At 27.8% G+C, this 15,279-nt stretch overlaps 1 protein-coding gene across 1 annotated transcript; it reads left to right on the top strand.

Annotated features, from left to right (window-relative positions):
• The first annotated feature begins 13,039 nt into the window (after positions 1–13,039).
• On the top strand, positions 13,040–13,774 carry LOC131617688 (dormancy-associated protein 2-like). The gene is made up of 2 exons (XM_058888951.1): positions 13,040–13,213; positions 13,339–13,774. Exons 1-2 carry the CDS (start codon positions 13,099–13,101, stop codon positions 13,515–13,517), a joined length of 294 nt encoding a protein of 97 aa, XP_058744934.1. The 5' UTR covers positions 13,040–13,098; the 3' UTR covers positions 13,518–13,774.
• The last annotated feature ends 1,505 nt before the right edge of the window (positions 13,775–15,279 follow it).

Raw genomic sequence — 15,279 nt, 5'->3', positions numbered from 1 at the left:
GGACAAGGTTCAAGTGAACCCCGCGGCAATGATAGAGGAGTATATTCATATTTATATTAATATAGTTATTAGTATTGTTATTGGATTCTAGTAGTATTTGGGCCTTTAATTAGTTATTGGGCTTTTAGTTACTATCCACTTCTTCTACTATATATGTAATCATTGAGAGGTGAGAAAAAGGAATCAATGAAATCAAAAGTTATCTTTATTTTAATTTCCTTTACTTTTAATGTTCTTCCCCTTTTAGTTAGAAAACCCTAGTTCATAGTCTTGATAGGAAAATCTTCCTATCAGTGTGTGTTTTTTTTCTTTCTTTTATAGTTTATATCCTTATGAATTCAATTGTCTAATAAAATACACCTGTTATAAAAATATACTTCTCATTCCTAATATGAATTTTGTAGAAAATTTGCACACATGCATATTAAAAAACATATTATTTAAGAGAAGGAAAATAGTTATTTTATTGAATTGTTCTCACGAATTCTTGAAATATTTTTGATGGCTTCTAGAGAGGCTTCAATTAAAACCACATCAATGGAACCTTTCACAACTAGATCAAAATTATTAGGAAAAAACAATTCAATATACACCCAAACTTAGTTAGTTCAGTGGTGTTTAATGCTGAATTTATTTGGAGGATTATGATTCGAGTCTCGGCAACTCTGATTTAGAATGGGTTGAAATCACTTGATATCGAAATTGACTCCAAACCAGATTAATTGGTCCAATTGACCGAATATTTTTTTGAACCAAAAAATAAAGTAAAATAAAATAAACCAATACGCAATGCCACACACAACCTGAACTCAAGAAAGTGGCTCTTGTAAGGTTGAGTGTTGTTAACAGGAGCCTCAAAGTTTTAAAGTCTAGTACATTATATTTTTACATTTTTAAACATAAGATCAATACCATGTTATTATATTGTTTTTGATTTTTTTATTTCTCGATGGAATGAGGATTAAGGCAAGGAAAGGTTTAATGGCCTTAATGGATAAAGTGGTAACTCAAGATGATTTTCATAGTTTCCAAGTAAGGAGGAGACCATTGACATATTGCAATATGTGAATGACACCATCGTATTAGGAGACAGAAGCCACGAGAATCTTTGGAGTTTGAAGTCTATTTTGAGAGGATTTGAACTCATGTCGGAGTTAAAAGTTAATCTTTGCAATAGTTATATGTACGAGATTAATATGGAAGATTGCAATTTAGAAGCGGCTTTTACTTTTCTTTAGTGCAATATAGCTGTGCTGCCTTTCAAGTTTATAGGCGTTATGGTGGGAGATAGTCCTCGTAGATGCATTATGTGGAAAAACGTCATCAGTAATTGTAGGAGGAAGCTTCCAACTTGGAGAGGAAGATATCTTTCATTGGATGGTAGGGCCGTCTTGATCAATTCAGTCTTGAATGCTATTCCGGTCCATGCACTTTCCTTTTACAAAATTTCGTCCAAGGTTTTGAAAGAAATTCGAAAAATTCAGAGTAGGGGTGGCAAAACGGGCCGCCTGCCCCGCCCGCCGCCGCCCCGCCCGCTGCCCGCCCCGCCTTAAGCCCGCCAAAAAACGAGCGGGGCGGGCATACCCGCCAAGTGAAATGGGCATAAAAATCATGCCCGCCCCGCCTAGATGGCGGGTTGGCGGGCGGCGGGCTTGCCCGCCTATTTTTATTTATATTTTTTTTCATTTTTTTAATCGATTAATAAGTTTTTTTTACCTTTTAATTAAACTTTTCACTTATTTTTTAAAACAATTTTTTATAAAAGCAACTTTTTAGCAATTTTTACTTTAAAAAATATTACATATATTTACAAATAAATATATATAAAATAAACCATCAAGAATTGTATTACTAGAATTAACTAAAAAAGAGGGAATTTTGGAGGATGAGCGGGCTTTGGCGGGCGGCGGGCATTAGCGGGGTGAGCTATGGCGGACGGAGGGTTTTGGCGGGGCGGACTTTGGCGAGCGGCGGGCCTAAAATCTCAACCCAACCCGCCATTTTTTGGCGGGTGCGCGGGCCGGCCCGGCGGGCCACAACCCGTTTTGCCACCCCTAATTCAGAGCAGATTTTATGGAAAGGAAATGATAGTTTTAGATCCATCCATTGGGTTAGTTAGAAGGAGGTTTGCAAGTCGAAGGAAGAAGGAGGTTTAGGTATCAAAGACTTAGAGGTTTTTAACAGGACCTTGCTATCAAAATGGAGGTGGAGGATTTTAAAAGAAAAGGAAACAATTTGGAATGGGATAGTGCGACATATATACATTTCTCCTTAACTTAAATTGTTATCTAGCAATTTCAGATATATAAAAGAGGAGATTCTATTTGGTGGAGAGATCTCATTTTGCTTGATAGCAAAATAGAGAACCCTGTTCAATCTTTTTCTAACTATATATATTTCTTGCAGGTTGAAAGACGGTGATCGAAAATCTTTTTGGTTCTGCAATGGGTTGGGCAACAAACTGCTAAAAGAAGCCTTTCCGGAATTATTTACGGTGGCTGAAGATAGTTACATGAGCGTGGAAGAAGCGGGATACCGGGAGTAAGGCAAGTGGCGCTGGAATTTTAGGTCGATCTTCGGGAAAATTGGTGAATCAGATAGCAAGATCATGGAGTAGTTTCTAGATCTGTTTGCAGAAGAAGTTCCAGCGGAGGAAGGCGAGGACGAATTCTTTTGGAACCAAGAGAACGATGAGGATTTTTCTGTTAAATAGTGCTTTAAAGTTTTAGTCAATAGGGAACCTATAGAGTGGATTACCTTGAATATGAGGGTGGTGTTAACTTAATAATGGAAAGTAAGAGCTCCGTCTAATATTCTTATGTTTAGTTGGAGGTTTGTCCTAAATAGGCTTCCGAATAGAGATAATTTGTTCGTTACAAGAGCCGTGTCAACGAAATTATAGCAGATTTGTGTTCTCTATCCAGGAAATGAGGAGACTAGAAATCATCTCTTTCAAGAGTGTCTTTTTAGTAGGAGAATTTGGTCATTTGTTCGAACGTGGATGGAGAGTTTTCAGCAGGTAACGGTGAACGATTTGGTGGATTTTCTGAACTGCTTTCATAAGGCCAAGAAGAAGGAAGATAGAGAGGTGGTGTTTGTTATTTAGTTGGCAGTATCTTGGTCCATTTGGTCACTTAGAAATGCAGTGATTTTTAAAGAAGAGACTATTAATTTTGAAGAATTAATCTCAATCATCAAATTCTTTTCATGGAAATGGACTAATATTGAAAGATCTTCTTATTTTATTATGAACTAGTGGGATACCCGTGCTATCGCACGGGGCCGTTTGGGTTTAATATTACGTGGATAAGATCTATCTTATAAAGTTATTCCGTATATATTTAAACAATACACATTTTAATTGGATGACTATCGGAAAAAAAAAATTAAACATGTAGTATGTTAAATAAAATATATGAATAAAATATATATACATATATATTGTTTAAAATTATAAGTATAACGTGTATGAATTTGGTCATTAAAAACAATGCATATAAGAATTATAATAATTGATAAATAAATAAAATAGATAGTTTTGTTATGGAAAAAAATAATTAAAAATAATAATTGGAAGATACTCTTTCTAATTAAATGCAAATTTACTATCAACATCTTTTACGATTAAACATAATAATTGGAAAATTTTAAAATTAAATTAATGTATTATTTACTTGTAAGATTTTAATTAGTAAACACAATAATTGAAAATATAAATACGTTCACATCTACCCGTGAATTCAGATCAGTTAACAAACCTCAGTTAATTTTTCTATCATAATTGTCTCATGTTCTTTTATAAAAAAAAAAAATATATTTATAAAATTTTATAGCATAAATGATAACGTTTTATCATAAAAAACATTAACATTTTTTGATAAATTAATATTTTTATATAATTTACTATATTTAAATAATACTTTTAATTATATTTAGTATATTACTATAATTTTAAAAAGAAAAATAAATGTAATAATAACAACCTCGTAAATTTTGAATACTAAAATTAAAATTATATTTAAAAAATTAAATGCTTAAACATTAAAGTAAAATTTTGAATATCAATTTCAGAATACAAAATATATAAATTTATTATATATAATGCCTTTTTAAATTATAAATATAAAAATAAATGATGAATAAAAAGTTATAAATATGGATTAAAAAGGTATGTATAGATTAAAAAAATAAAATAAAAATCTATGTTAAATTAATTCGAAAATAAAAAATTCTGAAAATTTCATAATTTACATTTTATTCTCATTTATACAAATAATTGTATAAATAGATAAACTTATTACTTTCATAAAATTATTTGTAACTTTTACCCGTTTATAAAAACAATTATAGCTTATTCAGTTTATAAAATTAACTATATTAATAAATTTTTATCTTTTATCATTATTTTTCATGATTACCATTTATCATATGACCATTATTATTGTAGTTATCATTTAACTACCTTTAAGATTTTAGAAAAAATAAAAATTTGAATTCAAAGTCCACTTTTCATCTCCCGTACGACCTTTACAAATTAGTTACATTGAGCACTAAAAATTTAGTTTTAATAGTTATCATAAATTGCATTTTTATTGTTAATATTAATTGTATGATGAATAAAATAAATAACTTAAGAATATTAATTCCACCAATATAACTTACTTCAAAAAAAATAAAACTCAACTTTAATATTGAAATAAAATTAAAAATACATCTTTTCCCGTATTTAAAAAGAATGTCGTTTTAAAAAATTGGATCAACAATATACATTAAAATATAAAGTAACACTTACTTTTAATTTATGATAAAATAATTTTTTAACTTTTATATTATAAAAAATTTAGTTTAAAATTTTTATTTTGTTTTAGTATTTTTATGACTTAGAAGATTAAAAAATGGTAAATTTTATAATTTAATATTTGAATGTGGGCACCAACTATAATTTATAAATTGGTTCACTAATTGAGGCCAAACTTTTTAAAGTAGATGGTAATTTTTCTAATTTAAACGTGTTTCATATTCTTATTAATTTTCTCATAAAAATCCTCACATTAAAAAATATATTTTATTTCGAAAAAAGAATCTCTAATTTTTAATTTGTATAAATGATTAAAATAAAACTAATTTGTAGTATTAAAAACCTAAGGACCAATATATGTTATAAAAATATCACATTAAAATAAATAAGTAATAAATTGTAATTACAATATTAAATGATATTTTAACCTTTATCATAGATGTTATAATTTAATTGCATTTAAGATCTAAACTATTAAAAATTGAAATTGAAACTTAAAAAACTACATTAAAAATTTGCATTTAATAAATGATAATTTGACCATTATTATATTATTAATTATTTGAATTTGCATTGAAAATTAAGTGAATTATTCATCAATATGGTAATTTAAATTTATTATTTTTTTTAAAAATGCTATATGGAAAAATTTAAATTTCCTCAATAAATGAATAAAATATTTATTGTAGTAATAAGGGATATGTACAAATATCATAAAATGATTGATTTATAAAAATATTTATTGATAACTTATTTCCGTTTATAAAATAATTATATCAACAATAGACTTTTTCCAATTTATAAAAATATTTGTAACTTATTTTCATTTATTAATATAATTGTATCAACAATAGTATTTTCCGTTTTATAAAAATATTTATAACATATTTCTGTTTATAAAAAAATTATTATTAAAAATTATTAAAGGATTTTCATTAATTTTTTAAAAAATATTTATTCTTCATACAAAAACATGTTGTGGCTTTTAGTTGATTATTAACAAAAAAATAAATAACATAATATTAAATGTATATATAAATATATAAATAAAAATAACATTTTCAAATTGAGATCAGGTAAACAAAATCATTACATTAACTCATTATTTAATCATATTTTTGTATTTATTAAATTTCAACTTATTAATTAATAACTAATTCTTATTTATCATGAATACAAAGTTTAAAAAAATAATTGATGAATGATAAAACAGAGAAAACCACTAATACGCGCGTATAAAAACATCTTAAATGTGTAAATTTTGGAATACAAAACATATAAATTTATTATCTATATTACTTTTATCTTTTAATTGTTTTAGTCCCTCATGATACCCCTTCATCAGAATATTTGACGTTAAATTGTTACAGTATATTGATGTTAAATTATTAATTATTATATAAAACAAACAAACATTTTTATTTAGTTCGGTTAATATTAACTTTTCTACGTAATTAAAAACAAACCAAATTAAAATTAATGTTATAATTTAATTTAGTTTAGTTTAATTTAGTTTATATTTAATATTGGTTTATAATTCAAAAATAAACTAACGTTTTTATATAATATTGAATTTAATTTGATTTAATAACAATAAACAATATAATTAATATATTATTTTAAAAATTCAAAATAGTTATAAAAACAATGTTTATTTTCCGTTATCTAAAAATTAGAACCCGTAAATGATTAAGGAAATAATATATTATTATAATAATTAAGAAAAAATTGTTTATTACTAATTTATTTCGGAAAAAATTATTATTATAAATTATGAAAAAATTTATTATTAAAAATTATGAAAAAAGTAAGAAAAAGCTTATTATTTAAAAAAACTTATTATTAAGAGAAAAATCAAAGAAATGTAAATTAGATATCACGTGTTTTTTAAGTATTAGAGTTTATCTTGTTTTTATTAGATAGATTTTTTTGTATATTTATTATTATTATTTTTATTAAAAAAATTAAAAATCAGATACACGTTCTCAATTTTGGTGAGTAAACAAATCAATCTTTCCAAAAACAACACAAAACCATCATATCTTCATCATCAATTCCAATTCATTATAATTTTTACACAAAACCTTTCCAAAAGCGGAGTCATTAAGAAGAATGGAAAAGTTTAAGAAAGTATTATTGTAATCAATATTATGATTATATTTTAATAAATTGGAATTTTAATACATTTATTATATTTTAATAAGAGTTTTAATTATAGTTAATATTTTATTAAAATTTTAAAAGAAAAACTTACAAAAATTTAATAACAACAACCATATAATATTTTGAATACTAAAACTAAAATGATATCGCGCGGGATACCGTCGGGATTGACACTACTTAGATGGGAATTAAAACAAAAAGAACATTGTTAAAGTAAATAAAACGGTACAAACTTGAAAAGAAAAAGAGACTGAAAAGTAACTCTCTTCTCTCTTTAATCTCACGTGGAACCATGGCATAGGGAAGAGGTACTACTTGCTTTCATTAGACCTCTAAATTTGTGATTCAAAGAAAAATAAGAATGGAGTAGAAGAAGAGATATATTGAAAAATCATCACAAACTTTCACCAAATGGATCATCAAGTATTAAAATCCAAGAAAGAAAATTAAAACATTTTTTTTTTGATATATTTTTTAATATAAAATAATAGCAAAAATTAATACAAATATATTTTTTTGTATTTTTGAAAATATGAAGTTAAAACAAAATTAAAGGGAAATAAGTACTAAAAAAAAGTATATGGGCTAAAGGATAAAAACAAAAATAGATAGGGGTGTAACTTGAAGCAATTTGTTGGGTAGAGTGAGAAGAATTCGTTGGGCTTCAAAGGCTGGCCCAAGATCCATTAGAAACTAAGCCATAGGAGGTGTATTCCGCAAGACAGGGTGCATGGGAGAAATCGGATGGGTTTTGAATGCTCCAGGCCCATACCACAATGAGAAACCGGTTCATTTGTTTACAACCCTAAATTATCATCCAATTGAAACAGAACGGATCCCCTTCTTCTTTCAATTCCACGCTCTTTTCTCTTGGTCACCTTCCTCTCAACTCACTCTATTTGTCACGCTTTCAACAAAACAAATGAACAACAAAACTCTCTTCTCCAATCGGGACAACGATATCCCTCCTCAACGCTGCTTTTTTCAATTTCTTCTTCTCTTAATGGAAGCAAACAACAAAACCTCCCTGCGCTAACTCGTCGGAGATGCAAATTTTGTAGTGGCGCCATGTCAGCAAATTTTGAATTACAATCAACCATGTTGCAGTATTTAACAAAAAGACTAAGTTGCCCTTAATTATTAGATTAGTTTAAGTTAAACTCAGTTTGGATAAACTTGGTAATTCCAGGTACTTAATTTTTATATATTGTTAATAGATAACACACTACGCCTTCAACTTCGCCTTTATAAGCAGTTTTCCCTTGTGCTCTCTTTCAATGAAGTCTTATACTTGTTTTAAATAAAAAAACTAAATGTATATATTATGAGACTGTATATTACTTTTCCTAACATCTTTTTTGAGTTTGAAGAAGTAATTTTACTTACAAGAGTAACGAAGGGGTTGTGATATTGCCTATGCATATTTAATTATGATTAAATTAAGTACGGTAAAAATTGATTTAAATTAATTAGAAGAATAAATTGCATAAAAAATAATAAAATTAAGAGTTTCATTAATAGTGGCCGTTCTAAACTACCATAAAATCAACTTTCTAATTTTTTTTTATACAAGAAATAGAATTATATTAAATCAAACTAAAAGATTAATAATAACAGGTAGATTTTTTTAATATTTGCCTTATATGTATTTTATAATAATTATATTAGTTATAAAAATATTTAATTATAATTAATATTTAAACATATAGTATCTTTACATTCAAAAGTAAAAACTGATATATTAATTAAAATTGGCGATATATATATATATATATATATATATATATATATATATATATATATATATATATATATATATATATATATATATATATATATATATAAAAATAAGAAAACCATTTGCTACTATTATATAAATTTCTATTTTATGAAAAAAATAATACAGCTTATGTTTTATAGGGCTCCATAAAAATTGAATGGAATTATAATTGAAGATTTTTCTTAGTTTGTCCAAAATTTTGGAAAAAAAAATCGATGAAAAAAAGATCATGCATGTAATAAGGACCTAAAAAGGAAAAAAAAATACTCTTTATTTATTTAGAAATAATCATGTACATCACATTTTATTTTAGTTATTATAATCTCAAATGTTAATTAAATCTAACGACTGATATTATTGGTTCTCATTTCTTATATAAATATTAGTTTTCACTGGATACGTATCAAATGAGAACTTTGACTATAATGAGAACTGAGAACTTTTAATAATAATCATTAGATTTGAACTAATGACTCGGATTTCTCATTATAGCCAAAGTTCTCATTTATTATGTCCCATATATATATATATATATATATATATATATATATATATATATATATATATATATATATATATATATATATATATATATATATATATAATTGTTTTTAAGTGTTTTCTTTCTTTTAAAGTTAATATCCTTACGAAAACAGATTGTCTAAAAAAATACACATTTTATAAAAATATATTTCTCATTCTTCATCTGAATTTTGTAGAAGATTTGTACCCGTATTAAAAAACATATTGTGTGCGTGTGTGTGGTCTAGCGGTGAATCGCTTGGGTCTTAAGAGTGTGCTTCTCTCAAGGTCTCAAGTTCGAAACCCGCTAGGTCCTAATTGCTTATTAAAAAAAATTAGTAGTGTAAACCACTTGATGCTGAATACACAATCTGATCTCAAGAATGTTGGTCTTGCAAGGTTGAAGGTTGAGTGTTGTTAACGGGAGCCTTAAAGTTTTTAAGTCTGGTACATTATATTTTTACCTTTTTAATTATAAGATCAATACCATGTTATTATATTTGAGTATCTTAAAAATTTATTTAATTTAATTTGAAGAATAAACTTCTTCTTCAAAAAAAAATTTAAGAGTTTCATTAACGGTGGCGGTTCCAAACTACTATAAAATCTACTTTTTAAACTTTTTGGATTTTTGCTTTGCGTTAGTTTAGCACTCTTGCAATTTCATTTGAAAGCGGTTTAAATTTTCCGCAACAATTTACAACTATTTGTATGACGATTTTCAAAACTATCGCAAAACATGCTCGCGACATCAATATTAACTAAATTGAAAAACCCGTTGCAACCGCATGCTTATGCGATCGTTTGAACTGTCACAAAACCTAAAAAAGTTGTCACATATAAATATTTTTTTTATTGTGATTCTCCCATAGTATGTGATATCATCCTTCTTTGAGCTATAATAGTCGTATGGCTAATTGATCTATTACAGAAATTATTTCACAACAAACGAGTTATAGTAATAACAAGGAAAATAAACTAAGAAAGTAATATCTAAAAGCCAATAAAAATCGTTGATCACTCTTTTTACAATTGCTGTACTATTTTTATTAGCTCACATTTTCCTTAATCTCAACTATAAAGTTAAGATAACAAAATATTTACAAATTGATTTTAAAATGACTCCTTAGTTTTCTGTTTATAAAACATAAACTATGTCTCTGTTCGGTGGGCGAAATTTTGCTCTCCCAACAAATTGAATTTTTTGCGTTCCTTAGCACCAAAGCAAAGTATTGAATCACCTCTGAAGCACTTAAATTTATTGGCCAAAATGTGGCTCGCCCAACAAAATTTCCGTTTTTCTCATGTTGAACTCTTAGCCTCGGATCCCCTAACAAGGGATAAATTGGCCTAATAAGAGGAATATATATTTCAAAAATGCTAAGTGCTGATTAGAACAAGAAGATATATTGCAAAAATGACTCCTCATGTATATTTGTCGCTCATGACGTTATATTTAATCTGCTTTACAAATCTGTGTTGATTGTCGTCTTAGATTTTTGCTTTGTGCTCGGGGTTTGAGTTGTTATAGACATATACTACTCGAATCTTTATCTAGGATGATTATCTTTATGGTTTGAGTTTCTAGATTCTATAGATATATTTAGAGCTAACAATCTTTATAGGTATCGAAGCTTAATGCTTTCGTGTTAGTTATGTCGGTTGAGAGATCGTCGATACAAATGATATGTATATCTGCTGTGTTGTTGAGGTTGGCTGAGAGATCGTCACCGAGATGATATAGAAGTTCTTCTACTTTGGGTTAGAAATGACTTAGGGTTTTAGCGACACTAGATGATACTGACGAGTATTGTAGGTTGAGTATAACTGGTCGATAAGTTTAAGTTTGTGAGAAGTAGATTAAATGCATATTTGATAAGTCTCTTCTCTATGAAGAATGAATTCTTTTTGTGTTAATATTTACTCTTCCGTTTTTATGCTTTAAACAATATTCAATCCAAACTCATAACTTTGGAAACTGTTGAACGGCAGTTCAATACACTAGTCCCTGTGGAGACGATAATTTCCCAGATAAATATTTCCAAATCATTTGTTGCTCGCCGCTTTAAAGGTTGCAGTATGTGTGAAGAGTGTCATGGATGTTATGGTTATGTATTGAGAGAGAAGAGTGTGTCAAAAGACGAGAACGAATGGTAAAAAGAAATTGGAAAGGGAATGGACATCAGTTTATGCGCATCATCCATCCATTGCTCTTCATTAGACTGACATCAACGATTTCTTGCTTATCATCAAATCGCACTATACGCTTGATACCACTATCATCACCATATATCATCCCCTTAACCACACAACACCAAAATCTGCAAGGAAACACAACAAACTTCAACCATGAGCATCATCACAATACAATCACCAACCATAATATCACATTGTTATAGTTATTGGTTGTTATGGTTATGTTTTCCATAGATTCATCTAATAATTTCAGCAAAATTTCACCAAAACCCTAAAGTTTTCCCTCTCTTTTCTAACAGATTATCACACGCTTCACCTTTCCACACTTACAAACAAACTTTATAAAGAAACCTACTGACTCATTGTAATGGAACTACCGTTTTCCTACTATAATGTTGTTGAAGTTGAAACCAAACCCTAAAACCATAATCCTAACTTCTAAGCATCAACAACATCTAGAAAAGAGTAGAAAGAAGAGAGCAAGTGAAGAAAAAAGAGAGATCGAAAGAGAGAGCTTGAAAGCATACCATCTCCGTCGCGTCAAAGTTTGCGTTGGAAGTTGCTCCGGGCAGGTATCCTTTAAGCTTCTTTTTTCCATTCCCTTGTTATAGTATTGTTGTGCTTGATAAGTTGGTTTAAACCCTATGGTATTCTTTTAGTTAGTGTGAGGATTGTGGTTTAATTTGGATATTGGTTGGTTAGGGCTTTTGGTTGCTCAGGTATACGATAATGAAATTTTATAAAGAAACGCCATTGTTTAACCATTTAAAAATTTTAAATATAAAAACAAAATATATCACTACAGTTGAACAAAACAACCGTAGTGATATTCCTTTTATTTTTTATTTAAAAATAAAATAAATAAAAAAAGGCGCGCCTTAACGTTAAAAGAATAAAATATTTAAGTGTATTGAAGTTCGAAATCTTGAAAGTTTGATTGTATCACTACGGCGAGGTCATCAACTGTTATTATATGCTAACCATTTTTAATTAAAAAATCTAAATAAAATGTTAGCGCCTGAGTTTAGAGATGTCAACACGGTGTTTGGAAGAACCGTGGTAACTTGGGCGTTGCTGTGTGCGTGTTTTGTAGTAGTGTTCCTTATCCACAAAAGTTTTTTAGACGCTTTAGTTGTTGTAATATACTTGAACTTGGTAGTAAATAAACATGACTATCGACAGTTCAGTCAATTTTACCCTAGATGTATTGTGTTACCTCGACAATAAACTTTTCCTTATATTTTTCATTGTTTTTTAGTTATTGTTAATTTATCTTCTCAAATAACAATTTTTTGGGTTATTAAATTTACCCACGTTTTAAGAATGTTGATGGAAAAAAAATTAACGTTGTAAGAATTCTAGTAAATTAAACTAATGTATAGAGTTGCACTCTATCAAAACTTAGGATAGACTACCTGTACCACTCTCAAAATAGTGCGGGGATTATTTGGTATTTATCTCTGCATGAGATACCACGTAGACATAGGACGTCCATTAAAATCAATATCAAGATGTATAAATGTTCCGTATTGATCACTCCTTCCATTCATTATATATATCACACACTTTCTTTCTAGTTTTCTCATCGTTTACCACAGCATTCTGCAACTGAATCAATTTGTCAAGTTTAATATTTTAAATGGAATCGAAAAAAACAATAATCCTCATCCTTGGCCTTATGGCTATGGTTCTTCTTTTCTCCTCTGAGGTGTCAGCTAGAGTCCTCACTGAACCATCCTCCAATATCAAAATGGGTGAGAGCTATTCATTTTTTTCTAATTAATTATATGTCATATTTACTTATAAATTTTTTCTTCCTAGTAAACCTACACCCATATAATACAATTAATATAAATATTTATATAAAATATATTTGCAGAAAATATTGAAAAGCAAAATGGTGGCTACAGAGGTTATCCGATGGATGGTGGTGATAACGTCGGTCTTGGTGGCGGATTCGATCGTGTGCCTATTAGGAGTACTTCTGGTGTAAGTTTTTCTGTGCCTATTGGTGATCTTTTTGGCAGGAAAACTAAAGTAGACAACACTCGCAACTAAGAGCCATATCATCTTTTATGACACACTTTTCGTAATAATAAATTTCATCAATAAATAATGTTGTGTGTAGATCAAGAGAGGGTTTGAAAGACAACCATCTTTGTTGTTATTATATCTATCTTTCCGTTTTAGAGTATTGATATTTCACTCGTGGAAATCATGTATAAGTACATCATCGCTATGTATAATTGATGATGAGTTTAAATTTAAATAAATGTGCTTATAATATAACTACAAAATTCACCTGATAGTACAAATACATCATCAATATACACATATATATATATATATATATATATATATATATATATATATATATATATATATATATATATATATATATATATATATATATATATATATATATATATATATGGGACGACTCAAGTGATAACACTTGGTTATTATGAGAAATGAGAACAATGAATCATGACCATTAAATTTTTATTTTTTGATTTTAATGAAGTGGATTGGTTTCTCTATATTGATTTAAAATAAATATTAAAGATTTTAGAAAGAGAAATCAATCCAGTCCATTAAAATCAAAAAATTAAAATTTAACGGTCGTGATTCATTGTTCTCATTTCTCATAATAACCAAGTGTTCTCACCTGAGTCGTCCCTATATATATATATATATATATATATATATATATATATATATATATATATATATATATATATATTCATCAAGTGAGAGCATTTTATAATGAGAGATGAGAGGAATAAATATCAACCATTAGATTCATCAAGAGAGAGAATGTTAATGCATTAATGTGGCTATTACATTCTCTCTCTTGATGAATCTAATTATTGATATTTGTTCCTCTCATCTCTCATTATAAAATGCTCTTATTTGATATGCTCCATATATATATATATATATATATATATATATATATATATATATATATATATATATATATATATATATATATATATATATATATATATATATATATATATATATATATATATATATATATATATATATATATATATATATATATCAATCATTGTTGTTAAGTGTTTTCTTTCTTTTATAGTTTATATCTGTAATACGGTAAACTGTGTAACACCCTTCTAAACCCCGCGGAAATTTATAAAATAATTTTCAGAGTAAAACATGAAACCAAGGGTGCCACAATTCAATTTAAACCAATTTATCATAAATCCATTGTCATGGTTTCACTAAGGAACAATTCATCATAACTCATAAACATCTCATGTTAACACAGCGGAAAATTCATCATACGGATAAGCATAACATCATCTATGCAATATCCCACAGAATTAATACAATAACAACACGATATAGTATCATCGTAAACTCTAAACTAGCGTTCCCCCAGTGTTACAATATCAGAGCATGACACCTGGCACTACACTAATACACTGACTTATGAGTTAATCCTCACCAAGTCGAAAGCAGCTATCCTCAATCTGAAAATATTAATATGTAAGGGTGAGTGTCATCACAGTTAACAAATGTTATTGCATCTTAAATAACAATACATCATAGTTATATCATTCATCCAATTTCATCATATTCAGATTATCAGGAACATCCATCATTTACACAAACGTCAACAGAACACATCTTTCAAACAGACAATCATACTCAACATTAATTCAACGAAACACGCAACCAACACATCATCAATATTTATAACACTGGAATACTTCCAATCATGTTATAAAAGTATGCATATGTATGAACTGACACTATGCATGTGGTACCAACCTCATCAAATGGGAATAAC

The sequence above is a fragment of the Vicia villosa genome, linkage group LG7 (genome assembly GCF_029867415.1).
Source record: "Vicia villosa cultivar HV-30 ecotype Madison, WI linkage group LG7, Vvil1.0, whole genome shotgun sequence".
Lineage (NCBI taxonomy): Eukaryota > Viridiplantae > Streptophyta > Magnoliopsida > Fabales > Fabaceae > Vicia > Vicia villosa.
This window is presented reverse-complemented; position numbering and strand designations above follow the sequence as displayed.